Here is a 19,031-nt window from a genome sequence, read left to right on the forward strand (position 1 = left end):
GCATTGCAACCCTCACCGCTGTACAACCATTCCACCATGCACTACCTCGTAAGCTATGCACTTACGCAAAATTCCACAGCTTAGGTCTGGTGAAGGCATCACTCGACCATATGTCGCACAATTCGGTAAAGCCTTCACGGCTTCCCGCACAATCTGACAGGGCCTTTGCATGCTTAAATTGACCGAGCATCTCAATACGAAGCTCCAAATTCACAACATATCAACCGCTCCGCACAGAAAAGTAGCCTTTTGACGACTATCTAAACCTCATGCGTGCTTCAGATGTAGCTGCAGGCTAATCACGCTGGACTGCACCACATTGGCTACCGAAGGGCAAAAGTCTTTTTGATCCACCGCGCAATGCAGTGAGAGCATGCCTGACCACTGCTTCCAATGGATGAATTTCCCATCGGTCCGCTTCGTGACCGAGCCCACGTTACTATCAAGATCCGCAGTCACATTCCTGTGCGATGCATGCGACTGGTCAGAAAAGACATGTACCAACTGAGGGTTCATATGTCTCGTAGAGCCTGCATGTTGAACCAAACGATGCCTGTATCGACGCAATGTAAGGTTTGACAATGTCCGTCAGCGGAGCTAATATTGACAGAGTGACTGAGCGGCAAACTGCAAATTCGCGCGATCGAGGAAATCCTTTCTGGACACTCGAATCGCTCACTCGAATCGCTCGAGAAAGAAACTAATATGGTCTGACAACTCCAGAATAATATGTACTCTGTTGGCCGATTAATTCAATTTATCAAAGCTCATCTTTCCATACTAACTTCACCTTACTGCTATCAGCCACCTCTAGCCCTCTCTTTACCATACTAGTCACAACTCCATACACGATCTGCGCAGCTGCAATGGCGGTGGGTTCTCCAGCACCATCATACGCCGGTGCAACCTCGACGACATCCGCACCAACAACATTCAACGCGTCAATCCCTCGCAATCATCCTACTCAACTCTCTAGTCGACCAACCAACAGCTTCGGGAGTACCTGTCCCTGGTGCGAACGCCACATCCAAAACACCAACATCGACGCTCAGATACATTGGCACCTCTGCACCTACCCGGGTTAATATTCGTTCAGCGATACCCTCCACTGAGGCGTGGATGTAATTTGACTGGTCACTGAACCAGTATGAATCATCCTCTTCCTTGATGCCTGGCCAGGTCTGTTGCATTGTCAGTTTCAAGGATTCTAGATGAGTCCGAACAGCAGTCAGTCCCTTACATCCAAAGGCGCATCAAAGTGCACAACAGCTATAGGCCTCTGGTAAATCTCGAACACAGCCCTCAAAGCCGGCAACGCAACCGAATGGTCTCGTCCCACAGTCACCAGTTTTGGATACCTCACATACGATCAATTTCATCCTTCGTCGCCATGCTTAGTTGAAATGGAAAGAGCAATCGCCCTAATCCGATACACAAAACGAGATTGGAGCACGAATAGTATCGCTTGTCAAGATTTGAAGGGCCCGTGGTCCTGATTTAGCTTACCCTGTACCTCACAGAGCTTTCTTGGCAATGTTGAGGCCGACTAAGCTACTTGCTTCCATGATCGACTCAGACCATCTCGCACATGTAGCTAATCAGCTCAGAATGTCATATTGGATCAAAAGTCCAAGTAGAAAAGATATCTCATGAAATTGCTCTTGTATTCATTGATGCCTCTTCATCTTGTCTACTTCGCCTCACCACACCTGGAACCGTTTTCCTGGAAGCAGGTGCTATCGAAGAAGAGCAAGTCTGCAATGTCGCTTGCATTGCTGTAGTAAACTGCATCGTGATTGTCGACCATCTCACGGCCGCTCTTCGAGTAGAAGCTACAAGTGGTGCCCGCCTGATCGATAGCCCAGCCCCAGCAAGCATCATCATGATAGCACTGGTTGGCGCAACTCCTTTGGTTGCCGGGTTGTGTGTACACGGGTCTGACTGAGGTATCGTCCTTGAGATAGTACTTTGAGCATAGTGAGGACATATCGCGCTTTTGTATTCTTGGACAGAGACGTTCAAGAGGGTCCTTAGAAGACACAGGTGCCAGAGTGTAGCCATAACTGTAGCTCACAGTATATCTTGATGTACCGCGGTATTGCCCCTGCGAATATGGTCAGTATTGAGTATGCCGGATCTTGAAAGGATACTTACATAGTTGGTCGCGTACGAAGCTTCCCATACTTGAGTATACATGGAGCAATACAATCCCTGAGGAACGCCGTTCTTAGACAAGACGTAACCATTTACAAAGGCACAAGTCTTCCAAGTACCATCCTTGTTGGGGTGGTTCTTGTTGTAATCGGTCTGCGCAGTGCAGGCACTGGTGCAAGATTGCATAGTAAAACCTTGCTCCTGAGAGAAGGGGAAGAACTTGCTGCCCATGAAGGTGTCCTTGCCGTTGGAGTCGAGAGGAGCATTGATCGCACCACCGTAACCCGAAGGACCAGCAAAGCCATTGATGGAAGGAGGATTTGCGTTCTTGTTGTATGCGTTGGATGCGGTGATGACCACTTTGAAAGAGGCACGAGTTTCGCCGAAATTGGTGGCCTGTTCGGCCGAGACAGGTGCTCCCCATAGAGTGCACTGTCAAGTGTCAGTCTTGGCTTTCCGTCTCAAGTGATGTGTGACAAACCTTGTAGTTGGTAAGACTGGCAGGGATGGGACATTTGGTAGCGTCCGGCTTCAAGGTGGGGTCGCGTTCTGCGTACATGTTGAAGGCGACGCAATCGGAGTCTGCATCGCAAAGAGACTGGCACTTTGGTACATCGTAGCTGGTGAGGGTGGTAAGACCCTTGTACATGCTAGCACTCAACGATGCTTGCTTGTTGACGAAAACTTCCGTGTAACCATAGGGAGCGGTGGCAGTTGTGCTCATAGCCTATCATGATCGTCAGTAATGTTCTATGATAATATACTGACAAGACGCACCGACAGCTTGTCCAGTGCCAGAAAAGCTTCTACAGTATCAGGTGTGGCGACAGGTCCTGATCCTTTGGGCTGTTTGGCACAAGGGGATTCGTCTCTTGCAACGACACCGCGCTTTTTGGAGGATGAGCCATCGTTGACAGCAGGGTCCGCGTACACAGCAGCAGAGGCAGCGGCAGCCTGCTCGGTAACAGCTGCTACGTTGACTACCTGGGAGACGACGTCGACGGGAGGGGTGATTAGAACAGGATCTGCTGCTTGCTCGACTTGATCCAGATCGATATCTTGAGGACGAGGGGCAGCTGCAACAACTGCTGCAAGGACAGGTAAGGTGAAGAAGGCACGCATCTTGAAGTTGGAGAATGAATTGTGACTGTGACTGACATCTTGGACGGCATTTTCGTGGTCTTTATACACAGCTCCTCAAGAGTAATGAGTTGTCCCAACACGGCAGATTCGATCTTGTCCACAGATCGTTCCCACCATGGTCGTATTGAAAGCGCTGCCCAGATGTATGTGAACCATAGCTGAAGGGCGAATCCTGTCGTGGCGTCTCATAGATATCAGCTGCACACATTCAGCACTCCTTCGAGAGAAAGGTGGTGGTTCAAGATATCGCAGCCAAGCCAGTAGTCATGGTGTGCGGAGTGGTAGGCTTCATTGTGGCGCATCTCGTAAGTCTAGCTCCAGCTGAGGGTAATTTCGACCAAGGAAAGAGTAGCAAGGAAACGGACTCCTCGTCGTAAACGGAGAGGATTACAGCATCTCATAACATACAAATATCAAGGCTTTCGATGAGTCGTGTGTTTATTGACACACGATAGAGTAGTGGTCGATGAGTTCGTGTTTCAGGGTCTGGACAGTTAACAAACAACTGTCTTTCGTCTCAAGCTGAGTCCGGAACCCCCGAGATGAAGGTTAACAAAACCGGTGAGACATTTTCGAAGGATTCAACGGAGAAGTCAAAAAGGCTTCGCAGAAGGATTTCAAGGACGGGACATGAGGAAAGAAGGTTGGCAGTCCTCGCGTGGTCGCCCAAAACGTACGATCTGTGGGGTGATTCGAGCCAGGGTTGCCCCTTCCAACCAAATCTAGCCCTTCGTTTGTACGAAAGAGGAAGCGGGCTTGAAGAGACATGGTGACCTCGTTATCCCAATGTTCGTTCCTGCATAATACACGAACTTTGGACAACTCCACTGGGGAGGAGCACAGGCTACCTGTGTAAGAGTAAACTGCAAATGACCTCTCACTTCATGGAACAATACTTCTCACATTCATCCTCAAGCACTTAGTTCAGTATGCACAGAATCTCGCACACAACATCACACGAAACCCAAGAAATGAGTAAAGGAAAACATTATCATTTGTCTGCATCATCAAGCGTTCAAAATCTTATCAAAAGCACATTGCAGAGTTCTTAAACTCTGTGGCTCTCAGGAGGACCCAAGTAACTCTTCCTCACACCACCAAGATCAACAACAACCTTCTGGAGCACAACACCAGGCTCAAGCTCCCAAATCTTCAGCTTATGCGCGCCAGGGCCCGAGTAATTCCAAGTGGTCGTGTTGTACCAAATGACATCTGCGACAGCGGTCAACCAGCCAGTGGGGTTGGCACCTTGAGGTTGGTCGAAGATGTATTGACGTGCCTGGGGTTGTTGGTCGTCGACTTGAACGGCATAGCGGAGAGGGCGGTCTGGTATTGTGTTGAGCGACGTGCCGAGGAGCAGTGTAACATTGACAGTGTTTGGTGTATACCTCGAGCTGGTGCCCATGTTCTGGTCCATGAGGACTCCGGAGCTCAAGTTCGAGAAAGTGTAGAAGTCATACTCAAGAGCAGGAGCGGTGGCTGGGGTGAGCGAGTCTGCAGTAACAGGGAATAGAGTAACACCAGAAAGGGTACGCGAAAGACCAGGAATGACCTCGTACGAGACTGAAGAGTTTCCACCGTTGGAGATGGATGAATAGTGCTCTGCTTCGATCGAAACAGTACGGTCAGACTCCACGAAGCCGGTGAAGTTTGAAGGAGCAGCGGTGTTGTTGTACGAAATTACAACCTTTGGCACACTGTACTGAGTACCGTAGTCAGTGCTCGAGGTGATGTTGATGGTGGTCGAGTTGATAGCACCAGGCTTGACCTTCGACCAGTCAACAGAGACCCAGATGCGAGTGTCAGTAGTGCCGTTGGGAGACAATGTGCCAGTCTTTTGAGTGAAGTTTAGGTATGGGACGCTAGATTGCACGTTCCAGGTGACTTTCTGAGTGCCGCTGTGGAACACATCAATCCATCGGGCAGGTCCGTAAGGGTCAAGAGTTGCAAGATACAGAGTCATGGACGACAGAGAGTGGAATCTGTCATCACCTGGAACTGTTGCATTGGAACCCTCAACGGCGATGCCCAAATCACCAGTCAATGCACGCTCGGCCATCTGCACATACTGCAAAGGAGGCAGAGCTTGTCTCATAGGCTGTTGCCAGTACTGGTAGCCGATGTGTGTCTGGTCCATCATGTGGTTCCACTTTCCGCCTAGCAGTTGGTTGTAGGACTTCGAGAGCTGATGATCGTACGTGAACTGGTTCTGCACGTGTTGGGCGATGGCATTGGTGCTAGTACGTCCTTGTTGGGCGTAGACGTTGTTTTTGGCGGCCGATATCATGATGTCGTAGTAAGTACAAGCAGCTGTAACAGGATGGTAAACCATCTCGAAGAAGGCGGGCTGTGTGGCTGCTGGAAGTTTATCGAGAATGCTTTGGGCAGTCTTTTGGATAGCAGTCCACTCGGCCAGAACATTGTTGGCCTCGTTATAGTTAATCCAGCTGAAAGTGTTTGGATCGACCTCCTCGAACTTTCTGCGGCCAGCAAGCAGGGAGTATGTGTTCATGAGAGCTCCGGTCTGTGCTGCTACTTCAGGGCCAAACTCACGGGCAGCCCAAAGTTCGAGCCACTCGGAAGTGCTGTCTTTGTCCCAGCGATTGATATCGTATGCAAGATCGAAGAAGTGAGAGATGGGTAGCTCAAGAGGCTTGAGGTCTCCGACGTTGACAACCCAAATATTTCTGGCCTCTCTCTCATAAGCGAGGTGCATCTGCTCCCATGTTTTCTGATTGAGGACAGTGTTGATCCATTTATAATCTCTTGGGTCACCGACGTAGTCGAAGTGGTAGTAAACGCCAGCACCTCCACTTCTAGATGTCTCGTTACCAACGGGTAGTCTTCGAATGTTGCCCCAGTTGTCGTCTGTCCAAAGTAGCGTGATATCTTCAGGTACAGTCATGCCAGCCTCGTAGTATCCTTGGACCTCCCTAGAAATTTGGTTAGATGATTGTCTAGCTGTAGATGGTCTTGAATAAAAGATATCTTACTTATAGAGGCACCACATAGAAGAAATTCTGGCGGGATCACCGATACTGGCGTTACCAAAAACTTGTGCAAGGATCTCGCGCTGGGTAGCAACAACATTCTCGAGAAGTTCAGTCTCAATACCAGCCGAGAGTGCAGTATCACCTGAACCACGCATGCCCATGGTAATGACACCTTCGTAAGGGCGAAGTCTTTCAGCTCCCTCAACAAAGAATGGATAGATGGAGGCGTTGTTGGTTGCCCAGGACCAAGTTCCGTTACCGAATTCGCTCCATTCCTTGGTCGAGCGCATCATAGGCTCAGTGTGAGAGGTACCCATGACAATACCGTATGCGTCAGCCATATTTTGGCTTCGTGGGTCGTCAACATTGAACATAGAGTTCCATTGAGCTGGCCACAGGTAGTTGGCTCTGAGGCGAAGAAGCAATTCGAACATGGTGTGGTAGAAGTCTGCACCGTAGTTCGAGCCGTACTCATTGAAGCCAAACTTCTCGTTGACGTATCCAGTTAGGGCTGGTGCTTCGTCGTTGATGAAGAAACCTCTATACTTGACAGATGGAGAAGGCTGAATTTTGGTAGTATTCATGGCATAGATCGAATCATGCTTGTGGGGAGGCGAATCGGCCCAGAAGTACCATGGCGAAACACCAATTTGTTCAGAAACATCGTAAAGTCCATAGACAGTTCCTCTTCTGTCGCTGCCAGCAATGACTAAAGCGACATCCACGCCTTCCATCGGGTTCAACACCACGGTGGATGTGAAGGCCTCCCATGTGCCATTGATGGCGGACACATCAATCTTGCCGCTTTGAATCAAGGTGTCGATGAGAGACGAGTTTCCAATCGTGCCTGCGATGATGACACCTCCTTTTGGTCCAGGGGCAGTGGTTGCGAATGTGGTCAAGCCAGTGATGTTGAAGATCATCGAGGCATTGTTCGGGTTGCCGCTGAAGTACGAGCCAGCGTTATAGGCCGGTACGCCAGAGGTATCAGAGTTGTTTGATAAAATTAAAGATCCGTTGGTGCCGGTGACTCGGCCAAAGTCCTGAGACAAGTCATGAGCGGCTTTCAGCGCAGCAGGCCAGTCGTTGGAGTCTGCCATAATCTGGACGGAAGAGCCTCCTGAAGCCAGGCTGAGAGATCCAGCTGAGGCATTGAAAGCAACAGTCGCATTCTGACCAATTGCCAGCGCCGTGCTGGCAACGGACAGTAACGATAATAGCGGTCGTAGGGGAATCATGGTCGTCTCGATATCTACAAAGACATACAAGAGTGATCAATTTACCTATCACGCGGCGACCGTCAACTACTTATACCACTAACGTCATTCATGGACCCCTCATGAACAGCATTCAGGCAATGCCATGATCTCGCATGGGTCTTGGAGTAGTTGCAATAGACGATGGGTGTACCGGGTATTCTGGTTAAAGTGAATGAGTTCATGATCTACAGACTGGCATGATGTGGTTTAGGCATGAGATCAACATGCATCCGTGATGAACAGGAACCGAGAGCAAACCTTGGCTGCAGATGCCGGATCGGATGCGGAGCAAATGGGGGTGGCAGGGTAGCCGGGTAAAAGATGAGCGAGGTAGACATCAAAGGCCGACGAAGACCGAAGATGTTGATACACAATGTTGATTGGATTAACTGTGTACAAACATCGTTCATGGTCCGACTACTTAATGTGACTAGCCACCATGAAAACTATCCACATATGCCATCGTGGTCCGATTGCAGATTGGGAAAGAGCAGAGGACGAAAGACCCTGTTGCCCCTCCCCGTGTGCTAAACTTTGTTACGCGCACCCTGTACAAATGCACAATGTTTTTAAGATCAGTGCAGCCCTCCACTGAGAGTGTGAAACCTAGCGCCTCTCTGCGGACGACTAGAGAGATCTTGAAAACATTGTGCATTTCTACAGACTAAATAACCCCGCGCATGGCCGTGGGAGATGGCTAGAAGTGACAGAATTTAGCACACGGGGAGGCCGTTTTGATCAAGTTTGGTCACGGCGACTTCCCCGCAAGACGGAAAATCTGTGGGGAAGAAAACGCGGGTGACAAGAAAAAGATGGCTGCATTTGCTGCCTGCAGCGGCGAACGACCCAAGCCATTCCCGACTTTATCCAAACAAACTTCCTCCTCTCACAATAAAGCCATGGTTCAAGGTGTCGTCAAGCAAAAGGTCAAGACCGAGCCCAAGAAGTATGTATCCTCGAAATTGCCTTGCCGCTTCCGGGACCGCGACTAATTCTTCATGCGCAGGGGCGCAAGGCCTACTGGACCTCAGACTGGTAACAGAGTTATCAAGCCCAAGAAGGCTGCTATGTTGAAGCAGAACAACATGAAGAAGGTGCGCAAAAGCTATGCGACTCTATGCGCACACGACAGAGGACTAATCCCCGACTAGAAGCATTCTGCTGGTCTGATTACCTTGACCGAGCGCTCGCTCGCCGAAAAAGCCGGACATCTTGAGATGCTCAAGGGCGGCAAGAAGGACAGACTCGAGAAGGCCAAGAACAAGGCCCTCAACAAGAAGTAAACAAGCCATGCCTCGCAGAGAGCTGGACAATTTTCTGGGTTATGCATAGCGTTGGCGTTCAGGTTCAAGAGAAAGAGGAAGCATACAGGGCGCATCATAGGAGACAATACCACGAGGGGGTCATTCCGGAAGAGAAGGTCAGAAGGTCAACCTGTAGATGAAGTGGCAGAAACCCTTTTAAGCAGAGCAGAACGAAATATATTTGCTTGCTATAAAGAAACTCGTTTTCTCCCACCCACATTCGCCCTAGCACCATGCTAAACGTATAAGATGTTTTGAGGTAATTCCAACGCCGAAGAACCCGGAACTCCAAAGCCATTAAGAGCAAGAAGACTGCGCGAAACCAAAGGCTCAAGCATTATTGGCAGCTTCGACTGCTCTGAGGCCATCAGTACCATACGGACTGACATATGGACTGCCACCGCCGATAGCACTCTCACGTCTGATCTCAACAACATCATCGTCGTCCTCGGCAGCATTGTCTCGGTTTGGAACACCGCTGGGCTGACCACCACCAGTCGAGCTGTGAGGTCTCATACCATTGCTGTTGAAGCGTTCTGCACTGGCGCTTTCGTTCTCCTCACCCATGCCATCGACCGAAGGCCAAGTGCGCTCCCATAGCCAGAGGACTTGGTTGAATGCACTCAGACAGCGTGACATTTGCTCACGACCATTAGGAGATGTCTCTGCGTTGGCGAGTTCGTCTACGACAGCCTTGCAAGCCTCAACGAACTTTGCGAATGCGGGTGATGTCCAGTTGGGAATCAGCGATTGGTGCAAAGCAGCGTTGTGCGAGTCTCCGTTCGAAGAGTATGGTAGAATTGGCTGGTTCAGGCTTGAGGAGAAGCTAGCAGCGTATGCCCATGATGCACGGTAGCAGTGCTCAACAGCCCATAGGACGACAGCACCCTCGAGCAGACTTGCAGCAGGTGAGCTTGCCGATACAAACAGATCGAGGAAGCTTCTTGTGATGGGATTCGGCTCTTCTTTTACGATGTTGAGGTTGTACTTGGTAGCCGTGATCTCGAAGAAGCTCATCTCTCTTCTGACATTGTTCAGGGCGCTGATGAGCAAGTCCATGGCTCTGTAGAGAGGGTGTGATTGTGAGTTGGCGACGATGGGCAGACGGATCTTGCCAATGAGCTGACCGACAAACGCAATATAACCGCGCGAGACGTGTGAATCTTGTGCTAGCCATTGGCTCATTGCGCCGGCGCTGAGAGTACCACATCCAGCGTGTGAGAGGAAGGATGTTTGGGTTGCGGATGTGAACGAGGCAGCGTTCTGAGTCAAGAGGTAGGCAGCAAGACTTGGAGTCTGAGCGGGCGGTGCGGGTGTGATTGGAGGAGGCATAGAGCGCTGGCCGTTCTTAACCTGGCCGTCACGAGTACGCTTGTTGGGACCACGACGGTTGACCAGTAAGTTCGGGTTGGGTCTTTGTCCCATCAGAAAGTTAGTCCTTTGGGCCGAATTTGGCGTGGCTTGGAGTGGTGAGTTGGAAATTCCGGACATGATGCTGGTGTTTCCTTCGTCTGGCTGTTGAGCGTCGGTATCGTTCAGCGACTCGACGTAGTCGGGAGAGTTCAAGTATTGCTGACACTCCTGCAAGTGCTCAACCTGGCGGGTCGTGTTCTTTGCGCGAACGAAGCCGCAGTAGGTGCAGCGGACTTTGTTGCACTGTACAGCATCGCGTCAGCCGTCTGCAAGCGACGCGCCTTGGATGGAAGCAGTCGAGTACCTTTGTGGGATTGTCATCGTCTTGAAACTCGACGAAGGCTCTTTGGATGATCGCATTTGCGCTTCTGCCCTGTAGTATCTATGTCAGACATGCTGAAGCTCAAATGCCGCGACGGTTGACAATTCTACCATGATGGATTCGAGCTTATGCACTCGGAAGCCGGTCGCTTGATTACACGATGTGTACTGTATTGGAGTGTAAAGAAAGATGAAAGTGAGTACAGGACTGAGCCAATCACCTCCAATCGACGCTACTGCGCTTGCGCTAGCGGTTGGAATGCCAAGCTGAGCGTCTGTAATCAATTGTGAGCCGCCCTACAATGAAACGACAATACTGCTAGTAGGTCTAAATATGAGTGATTATTATATCAAGTGATGGAATTTAGGATGTTACGGATGAATGCTGACCATCGCGCTCTAAGTTGGAGCTACCTCTTACACAAACAGCGTTATGCATTTCTACAGCTATACGCGGGACACAGTTTAGCGCATAGCGATGCAGCATCAATCTAATTCAGATATACAGCCTTGAGAGAGTTGGCCTGACACGAATCGCTCGAATGTTGTATCTACCATACTCACTACAGGGGAAACCTCCGGCGCCGAAGCGATGTCAAAGTGACTTGAGACTTGATGTGCCTTCCCAAAGTGACAGAAAGACAGAGCCGTTGCGAACAGAGTCGAGCAAACGCGAAACTTTCGTTCTCTACGAAGCCATCTCTGTTCTCTATCAACATCCGGCTCTCGTCTTGTTCTAGGAGTATCAAACATCCATTTTAACACATCGATATCGCCTCGATATTCACATAACAGACACTCGCAAATCACACCAGACCGTCAAGATGTCTGCATCACAATCTCAAGACCAACCCGAGGCAAGCAGCTCCTCGAGTGCTCAACCCACCACCTCAGGTAAGCGAAAGAAAAAAACTTCTAAACCTCCAACCAAACCCACCGAATACCATCAGAACACTACCTAATCTTTCTTTCAGAATCCTCATCACAACAACAACCCGCAGTAAAAACCTGCGCGCAATGCGGCAAGCCAGAAGAAGACCCAGAAGAGAAACCCCTCAAGGCCTGCACGACTTGCAAATCCGTCCACTATTGCTCTAGAGAGTGCACAAAAGCACACTACAAGGTTCACAAGAAGGAGTGTGCAAAATTGGCTCAGGAGTACTCGAAGACTGCGGTATTCAAGCCTGCGGTGAGGAGCTCAGCGCCCAAGGAGGGTCATAAGGGTGGTTTGCAGAAGTGGCAGTTTGACACTTAGAAGGATGGTCGTCTGTGATGCTCAGTCCTTGCTGATCACTGAGAGTGAGGATGGCTAGTGCAATTGAAGACGCGAGTTGAGGTATAGTTTGGAGGTCATCACGTACGTCTTGGGATCGCATTATTTTGGAAGCATTGGCAGGAGGGTTGAGAGCTTCAGCTGATTGACAGTCGCAGTCCATTCCTTGAACCACCACGCATCTCATGAAACTCTCTGTGCAATCAAGACTCCATTTCCGAACCTCAAATTCCATGCTTAATGTTGACCGAATGGACTTTCAGACAGGACGAAGCTTTTGGACGTGAGGATGCATTCGACTTCCTATTTGGGTATACATAGCCGATGAGATCATCTTACCACATCTTACGAGAGAGCAATAGCCTCAATCTCGACGGGAACGCCCTTGGGAAGCTCCTTGACGGCAACACAGCTGCGAGCAGGCTTGTGTGAGAAGTACTGCTCGTACATGCCGTTCATCTCGGCAAAGTCCTTCATGTCGGTAAGGAAGACGGTGGTCTGCAACTTGTCAGAAATCGTACGGACTAGGCGGAGTGAAAGTAATTTACCTTGATGACCTTGCTGATGCTGCTGCCGGCCTCTTCGAGGATAGCCTTCATGCCCTCGCATGATGCCTTGGTCTTGTCGGCGATGCTGCCCTCGACCAAGTTGCCGTTCTTGTCGGCGGGGATCTGACCGGAGACGAAGATGTGCTGGCCGACCTGGACTGCTTGGCTCTGTGTAGGATGTTAGAAGATTCTCTGATGTGGTCTCTGAAAGCTGAGTGCTGTCTTCGTCATGACTGAAGTGTTGACAGCGGAATGTCGACAGATTTATCAGATCGTGTAGAAGTGAAGAAGCTCGAGAACAAGGAGAGGTCCAGGGAATGCACATACGTAAGGGCCGACAGCTATTACGATTATCAGTAAATCAATCTCATCATGCAAACTGTCATCTGTTTACTCACGAGCCATGGAGTTGGAGGTAAAGATCTTCTTCATTTCCGACATGTTGATAGTTGTTGTGTGGAAAGAGTTGATAGGAGAAGGCTTGAGAAGAGATGTTGAAGTAAAGATACGAGGAATGAACTTGGGAGTTTGCAAGAGTGAACGACGAAGAAGAAGCATAGCGTTGAACCGTGACATCGGTCTGTATGGACGATTTGGGTCTGAGCTTCCCTGGGCTTCTTTTGAAGGAGGGGTCTTTGGTGGGGCATGCTGGCCGATCTCGGGCGGCTCAATATTTACAAAGGTGAGATCAGAAGATAAACTGCTTCTGGTAATGTTCTATCAATTTAGATGTCGCATACGGTCTGGTCTAAACATGAATTGAAAGGAGAACAAAGTATGCATAAGACGTTACTGTACGGCTCCATATATATAATGCTTTTGGGTATCGAGAAACTCTCCATGCGCGACTGACCAGGCTGAGGCAATCTACCTACCTACACTTCCAGAATCAAATGACAGATATGTTGATGGACGTGTCCAAATCTTTCTAGGGCTGCTTGCTAGCGGCAGCACCACCGGCGTCTTGTACGCTCTTGACATCCTCAGCAGACTCCTTGGTCTGGCCAAGAGGCAACTCCTTCTCGCGACTCTCGGCATCCTGGCCGCTGAGCAGAGTGACGACGGGTGCGTCAAGCTTGTCTCTTCCGTGCAAGAACTCGAGCTCCATCAAGAAGAGGTAGCCGATGATGTCACCACCGATCTTCTTGACGAGGTTTCCACCAGCGATTGCAGAGCCACCTATGAATGTGTTAGCTTGTGAACGAGCATTGGAGCTTACGAACGGCATAACATACCAGTGGCCATGATGTCGTCGACGACAAGAACGGTCTGGCCCTTCTTGATGGCGTCGCTCTGGATCTGGAAGAAATCGGTACCGTACTCCTTCTCGTAGCCCTCAGTCTCGAGCTTGCCGGGAAGCTTGCCCTGCTTTCTGACAGGAACGAAGCCAGCGTTCAGACGCAGAGCGAGCGAGGGACCGAACAGGAAACCACGAGACTCAAGACCGACAATGACGTCGGGGACCTTGTCGAACTTTGCGCGGACCTCAAGCTCGAGAGCTTTGATGAGGTCGGAGTGGAGCTGAGGCGAGGAGAAGATGGGCATGATATCCTCGAAAAGGATGCCCTTGCTGGGGAAGTCGGGGTATTGTCGCAAAGCATTTCTCAGTCTTACTTTAAGATCGGAGAGTTCGGCGGGACCGGAGGAAGAGGAGGAGGGCTGGCTTCCTTTGGCGCCATGAGGGTTCAGCTTGGGGTGGGAGTCCGTCGTGGTGGGGTCGGGCTTGGTCGAGGGAGGGTGCGAGGCAGTGGATGCGCGGTCGACGTTCTGAGTGCTGGGGCCCTGGTTCTCAGGGTGGCCGTGAGGCGGGTGTGAGTCGAAAGAAACGGGCTTTGCTGACATGTTGGGCGAGGGTACGGGGAGGGGTGCAGTTAAAAGGCAATGACTTCTGCTTCTACGCGCGGCGGTGAGAGAGAATGGAAAAGTGGTGATAGAGCACAATTGAATATGCACGCACCACTCGAAATTTCATGCACCGTCCCGCTCTCCCGCAACCTCTCCCGAAGCCCCAAGCCATGCAATGCAAACACCTCTCCGACCTCCTTCCACTTCTACATCAGCCACGCTTTCCCCGACGAATTATGTCGCTGTCCCTTCTTCACACTGCGACCTTCCAATGCTCGATGATACACCTTCTTGCACCATCTGAACGCTTTTGGATGTCACGTCGATAGCCATCTCTCCACCACTCAAGTGGCTTGCAGTAGTCGCCAACCCCCATGTGAATCGTCACTCCACTCCGACTCGCTCAATCCCATGCTAGACGTCTTCAACACTCTCCCAACAAGTGTAACATGCCGAACTCCTCTCAATCTAACTCCCGCCAGCCGCCCATGATCGTCCACCTGTCTCACTACCGCAACTTCCGATATCTTTTCTTGTCGCGACTTGCCGTACTCCACCATCTCGGTTATCCGTCTACCCTACAGATCTAATTTTCTGCCATGAATCTGCCCTTCTCATCCAATCTTGTCTCGTACCATTTCTTCTTCAAGTACATGTACGATGCAATGTGCTGGATGTCCATAATATTATCTACTGCTTCTGATAGTGATTGCGTCGCCTCGACCTGGACCGATGTCCACCTCCAGTGGCACAGTGCCCCGCCATCTGCTGCACCATCATGGGCGCCTACCTTCGTATTCTTTTACTCGCGACCGGAACCCTACATGACTACCCCGACTCCGTGGGGATTCGAGAAACTAACAGGTCAATGTACGTCTGACCATGATTTTTGCTGATTATGTGATACAGATTCCACGAGACGTTTTATGTGTCCAGCGCATCCGATCAAGTGGCTACCACATCTCGAACTGCACAATGGAGATGACTCCGCAAAGGCAGTCAAATCAGCGTATCACCGTGGTACTCGGCTCTCTTCTTCGCCAGCGATGCTGTGCGGCTGTGGAAAAGGCATCCTGCTTCTGAGAAACGGATGCACGTCCAGTGTACTCGCACGAGGTAGCCAATCTTGGAGTGCACAGATCTCCGAACTCCCGTGCAGTCAGGAATTGTGTCTGGCGCTATCGTGCCTGGTGAGGGATTGCACGTAACGGCCGCTCTTGATGGATGATCATACTGACCCCAACACCATGCCCTTTTATGGCAGCATTTGCGACTTACGTTCTCAGGGAGATATCCGATTCACGTCTACGAACTACCTCTCTTTCTTTCTCCAGTCCTTTCTTGAAGCACAAGCTGTCATGTAATACACACATATCAGTAAAGCCTCCAGCCACTACAAGCAAAGGCCTTGTAACCTCAAGCGTCTCGAATTCTCGCATGCAGGCTTTATGCTTGCGACAAACCTTTTCCATCTTCAAACAACAAGATGCTGCTTCTCTTTTCCCTTGCGCCTATCGCCCGAAAGTCGCTATTGGCAACCCAAGTTTTGCCGCATGTGGAGTACTGGACATATCATTCCTCTCTATGTGCTGAAGTTTTTTGTCACGCATAAAGCTGTGGAAATGCACAATGATTTTTGAAATCGAAGCTAGGTCCAAGGAGAGAGCTTTAAAGAGTTGCCCTCTGTGGACGAAGCAGTTCTAATCAAAATGATCGTGCATCCGGACAGGTGTTTCAACGTGTATCGCTACGGCGAGAGAGTTAATGTGACAACATTAGCACATTAGCACACGGGGAGGTTGCAATAACCTAGCTCTCGCATTCGCGACGCTATGGCGAGGTATTTCTTCCGAGGTTTCGGTCATCTCGGCGCCTTCGAAAGTGTATCAAACAGTCAAACTTCTTTCTTGCTAGCTTGCAGTTGCTTCGTAACTGACGTGTACTCTAACCCCTTTCTCCTGCTTTGTACAATCATCAAACCCAACAGTGATACGTTTGGGCATATTTCCGTTCTCTTGCCTCGGGTTCACGAGCGTACTATAGACCTGCGATGTCTCATGGACTGGTAGGGAGTCGTGGCACAGTTTGACGGCATGCAGTAAGTGCCAAAGACAAGGATATCACCTTCACGAAAGCGAACATGTCAATCGCCCCTGGAGTAAAGCTGATTTACGTTCGTGGACGCGCTATGGTTTTATCAGATCTCATAGATCGGTAGTAAGTGGCCAGGCAAACTTGACGGCATGCAGCGTGTATCAAAGACGGAGAACATGCTCACGAAGGAAAAGAGCAGAATATTAATCGCCTCTAGAGCAAAGTTGACACGAGATCTCACAGACCGCCCGCAAGGGGCGAGGTAAACTGGTCGGCATGCAGCGTGCATCAAAGACGGAGAACACGCTCGCAAGAGTGAAGAGCATGAAAATAAGCGTCGACGACCTCGTATAGCGATCGACCGGACGGCATCGATATCGCTCGGCCCTCACGCTGCCATTGAGGTGCTCGCTGTTCAGTGCCGTCTGAGTAGGACTGGGATCGGTGTGTGATCGTTTGAGCTTCAGGTTGAAGTGGTTTATATAGTCGGGCTTGCGATGTTTATTGCTATCCATCTGTATCTTGTGGTGTCGAAGATGATCGCTTTTTTATCGGATCGCAGATTCGGATTTTCTGATGGGAAAACTTTCTTTTTGGTCCATAATGTTTTAACTTGGACGCTTCTCGCTTGATGCTGGTATCAGTGAGCTGGATTAGAGATCTTTCGGAGACTCCTCTACGATCGGGTGAGTTTTTTTCTTTCAGATGAGCAAGATGAATCAATCTCCACGAGCATAATTTACACTGGTCTCGGTGGATCGTCAAGAAAGATGATCTCAAACCCACCTTTGGCGACACTGTGATCTGACCATTCGCATCTCATCCAACGACGCTAATGGAGTTGATGGAGTTGGCAAGGTCTCATGAGCATCCTGGAGTCTGGCATATAAGTGAGGCGACTCGTACACGACACAGGGCAATAGAACATGTCTTCAAAGTTACATCTTTAATGGCTTTCTCTCTCTCCTACGCAAGCACCTCTCCGTGACCAACCCTCTGCGTTCTTTCAGTAACCCTGACTTCGCACCACATCGTCTCGAGAAGAGGGCTACTACTCACTGACCCGATGGTAACCCGTTCATCCATGTACGCCATGTCACCGTACTTCAACCGGGCAGGCAGCCAACGATCTTCTCTGATAGGGTCTGTAGGAGTCGACCCATGGACAGGGATCTTGTTGTATGTTGTCTGTCTGGGGAGGAAAGGAGGGGAGAACTTATACCTCATGGCTACGTAGTGGAAGGCTGTGAAACTTCAATCACTAGTTCTCACATGACAAAGCGAGGTTGGATGTTATGATCAAAGATCGTAGTTTTGTTTCAAGAGGAATGCGTTCGTTGGTAAGAAGTGATAAAGATTTATGAATTATGTAGTGACCATGAAGATGGCTTAAGAATGAATATCTAGTCGAAACAGAGAGAAGAAAGTATTCTGTGGACACGCTGATGCAAATGCTGATGCTGTAATGCTGAACCAAGATGAAACGCCAGGGCTATGCAAAGAGACAAAAATGGAGAAAGGAGCTGTTCTACTCATCCTTCTTCAGCGCGGCATGAGAAGAGTCGACTCTTTCACGAGATGCCAAATCGTCACCGCCGTCAAAAACAGGGCTGAAACCGACATATCCATGTTGTTCTCTAAGGACCATCTCTTGTGTAGGGTCCAAAGACAGGGGGCTCAAAGGCAATTCATCAGCCTCGAGTTGCTTTGCTGCTGTCTCGGCAGTACTTCTGAATTGCCCTGAACTCATGACATGGAAGAACATTTGGCTTTCTCTAAAGTCCTCTCCATGGATGGGCGGGCAGAGGAAAGCAGAGGTTGTAGATTTGGCAGAAGGTGCCATACTAGGTCTTCGTCGGACTCCGCCGGCTCCAACGCGTTGTACTTTTTGCGATGTGGCTGTGACGGGCTCGCAGCTGAAATCAATAGATTGATAGCGAGCGTGTGCTAGAGTTGCGCGGCGAGAGACGGGGAAAGCTGGGGCGTACTCTTCGGGAATGGAGATGATGGTCGTGCGGCGAGAGGAGGAGACTTTGCCGGCTGCAATGACTTCGGGGTCACGGCAGCGGATCAGACTGAAGAAGTCGAGATCACCGTCTGAGGGCGATGGAAGGAAGGTTGGTGATGGAGAGGTGAGGAGGCCGCAGATGTTTGGTACGGAGATGGAGCTGCGTGCTGTGCTGTCTCTAGTCATCGTGGCAGGTGAGTCTATGCCTGATGTTGTCGATGCGGAAAATCTGCTGGCTGCTAACTGCTCTTCCATTGGCTGTTGTTGCTGAAGTGTTTCAGGGTCTCTCCCCTTGATCAGGTCGAGGAAATCGAGATCGATGGCGGAGGGTAGGTACGTTGGTGAAGGTGAGGTCAATACACCTCCCATGCAAGGCAGCTCGAGGGTGTTTCGGCGGCTGTAGGCTTCTCTGTTCAATGGCGCTGGTCGGTGCTTGCGCTTAGACTTTGGAGGCGATGCAATGATGGGGTTTGACGAGAGGGGAGTTGGGAAGTCTTCGGCTTCCAACTCGACTCTGAAGACTTTGGGCTGCTCAACAACGATTGGCAGATCTGGCATCTCATAGTCGCTGACGCTGCAGATCTCGATGCGGGGGAAGTTTTGAGTGTTGAAGGTGTTGAATTGTTGTCGCTGTTCATCCTTTTCGTCGAACTTGGGCGAGTGTTGATGCGGGGAG

At 50.2% G+C, this 19,031-nt stretch overlaps 10 protein-coding genes across 10 annotated transcripts; 4 read left to right on the forward strand and 6 right to left on the reverse strand.

Moving 5' to 3' along the window:
• Positions 1 to 1,601: 1,601 nt before the first annotated feature.
• Positions 1,602 to 3,725, reverse strand: M438DRAFT_289433 (uncharacterized protein). Its single transcript, XM_029901682.1, has 4 exons — positions 2,932 to 3,725; positions 2,636 to 2,881; positions 2,155 to 2,586; positions 1,602 to 2,104 (listed from the first exon to the last, which is right to left on the reverse strand). Exons 1-4 carry the CDS (start codon positions 3,274 to 3,276, stop codon positions 1,691 to 1,693), a joined length of 1,437 nt encoding a protein of 478 aa, XP_029764987.1. The 5' UTR covers positions 3,277 to 3,725; the 3' UTR covers positions 1,602 to 1,690.
• Positions 3,726 to 4,345: 620 nt separating this feature from the next.
• On the reverse strand, positions 4,346 to 7,528 carry M438DRAFT_311464 (uncharacterized protein; the record flags this gene model as incomplete). The annotated part of the gene is made up of 2 exons (XM_029902468.1): positions 4,346 to 6,230; positions 6,291 to 7,528. 2 exons carry the CDS (start codon positions 7,526 to 7,528, stop codon positions 4,346 to 4,348), a joined length of 3,123 nt encoding a protein of 1,040 aa, XP_029764988.1.
• A 453-nt stretch (positions 7,529 to 7,981) lies between these two features.
• M438DRAFT_342351 (uncharacterized protein) lies at positions 7,982 to 8,184 on the forward strand. Its single transcript, XM_029904738.1, has one exon. The coding sequence runs from the start codon at positions 7,989 to 7,991 to the stop codon at positions 8,142 to 8,144; it is 156 nt and encodes a 51-aa protein (XP_029764989.1). The 5' UTR covers positions 7,982 to 7,988; the 3' UTR covers positions 8,145 to 8,184.
• Positions 8,185 to 8,547: 363 nt separating this feature from the next.
• M438DRAFT_264878 (uncharacterized protein) lies at positions 8,548 to 8,832 on the forward strand (the record flags this gene model as incomplete). The annotated part of the gene is made up of 2 exons (XM_029899975.1): positions 8,548 to 8,643; positions 8,701 to 8,832. The coding sequence occupies 2 exons, from the start codon at positions 8,548 to 8,550 to the stop codon at positions 8,830 to 8,832; spliced, it is 228 nt and encodes a 75-aa protein (XP_029764990.1).
• A 351-nt stretch (positions 8,833 to 9,183) lies between these two features.
• On the reverse strand, positions 9,184 to 10,980 carry M438DRAFT_371646 (heme oxygenase-like protein; the record flags this gene model as incomplete). The annotated part of the gene is made up of 3 exons (XM_029908281.1): positions 9,184 to 10,509; positions 10,571 to 10,639; positions 10,978 to 10,980. 3 exons carry the CDS (start codon positions 10,978 to 10,980, stop codon positions 9,184 to 9,186), a joined length of 1,398 nt encoding a protein of 465 aa, XP_029764991.1.
• Positions 10,981 to 11,641: 661 nt separating this feature from the next.
• M438DRAFT_265419 (uncharacterized protein) lies at positions 11,642 to 11,842 on the forward strand (the record flags this gene model as incomplete). Its single annotated transcript, XM_029900024.1, has 1 exon — positions 11,642 to 11,842. A coding segment is annotated over one exon (201 nt), but the record flags the coding sequence as incomplete, so codon positions are not given.
• A 363-nt stretch (positions 11,843 to 12,205) lies between these two features.
• On the reverse strand, positions 12,206 to 12,849 carry M438DRAFT_352008 (YjgF-like protein; the record flags this gene model as incomplete). The annotated part of the gene is made up of 4 exons (XM_029906759.1): positions 12,206 to 12,358; positions 12,409 to 12,576; positions 12,736 to 12,749; positions 12,807 to 12,849. The coding sequence occupies 4 exons, from the start codon at positions 12,847 to 12,849 to the stop codon at positions 12,206 to 12,208; spliced, it is 378 nt and encodes a 125-aa protein (XP_029764993.1).
• Positions 12,850 to 13,185: 336 nt separating this feature from the next.
• M438DRAFT_311477 (adenine phosphoribosyltransferase) lies at positions 13,186 to 14,317 on the reverse strand. Its single transcript, XM_029902469.1, has 2 exons — positions 13,644 to 14,317; positions 13,186 to 13,587 (listed from the first exon to the last, which is right to left on the reverse strand). The coding sequence occupies exons 1-2, from the start codon at positions 14,248 to 14,250 to the stop codon at positions 13,337 to 13,339; spliced, it is 858 nt and encodes a 285-aa protein (XP_029764994.1). The 5' UTR covers positions 14,251 to 14,317; the 3' UTR covers positions 13,186 to 13,336.
• Positions 14,318 to 14,407: 90 nt separating this feature from the next.
• On the forward strand, positions 14,408 to 15,622 carry M438DRAFT_402616 (uncharacterized protein). Its single transcript, XM_029909605.1, has 3 exons — positions 14,408 to 14,908; positions 14,960 to 15,123; positions 15,163 to 15,622. Exons 1-3 carry the CDS (start codon positions 14,853 to 14,855, stop codon positions 15,459 to 15,461), a joined length of 519 nt encoding a protein of 172 aa, XP_029764995.1. The 5' UTR covers positions 14,408 to 14,852; the 3' UTR covers positions 15,462 to 15,622.
• A 2,107-nt stretch (positions 15,623 to 17,729) lies between these two features.
• On the reverse strand, positions 17,730 to 18,941 carry M438DRAFT_342355 (uncharacterized protein; the record flags this gene model as incomplete). Its single annotated transcript, XM_029904739.1, has 1 exon — positions 17,730 to 18,941. A coding segment is annotated over exon 1 (1,034 nt), but the record flags the coding sequence as incomplete, so codon positions are not given.
• Positions 18,942 to 19,031: the final 90 nt, after the last annotated feature.

Source organism: Aureobasidium pullulans, assembly GCF_000721785.1.
Source record: "Aureobasidium pullulans EXF-150 unplaced genomic scaffold scaffold_2, whole genome shotgun sequence".
NCBI classification, from domain to species: domain Eukaryota; kingdom Fungi; phylum Ascomycota; class Dothideomycetes; order Dothideales; family Saccotheciaceae; genus Aureobasidium; species Aureobasidium pullulans.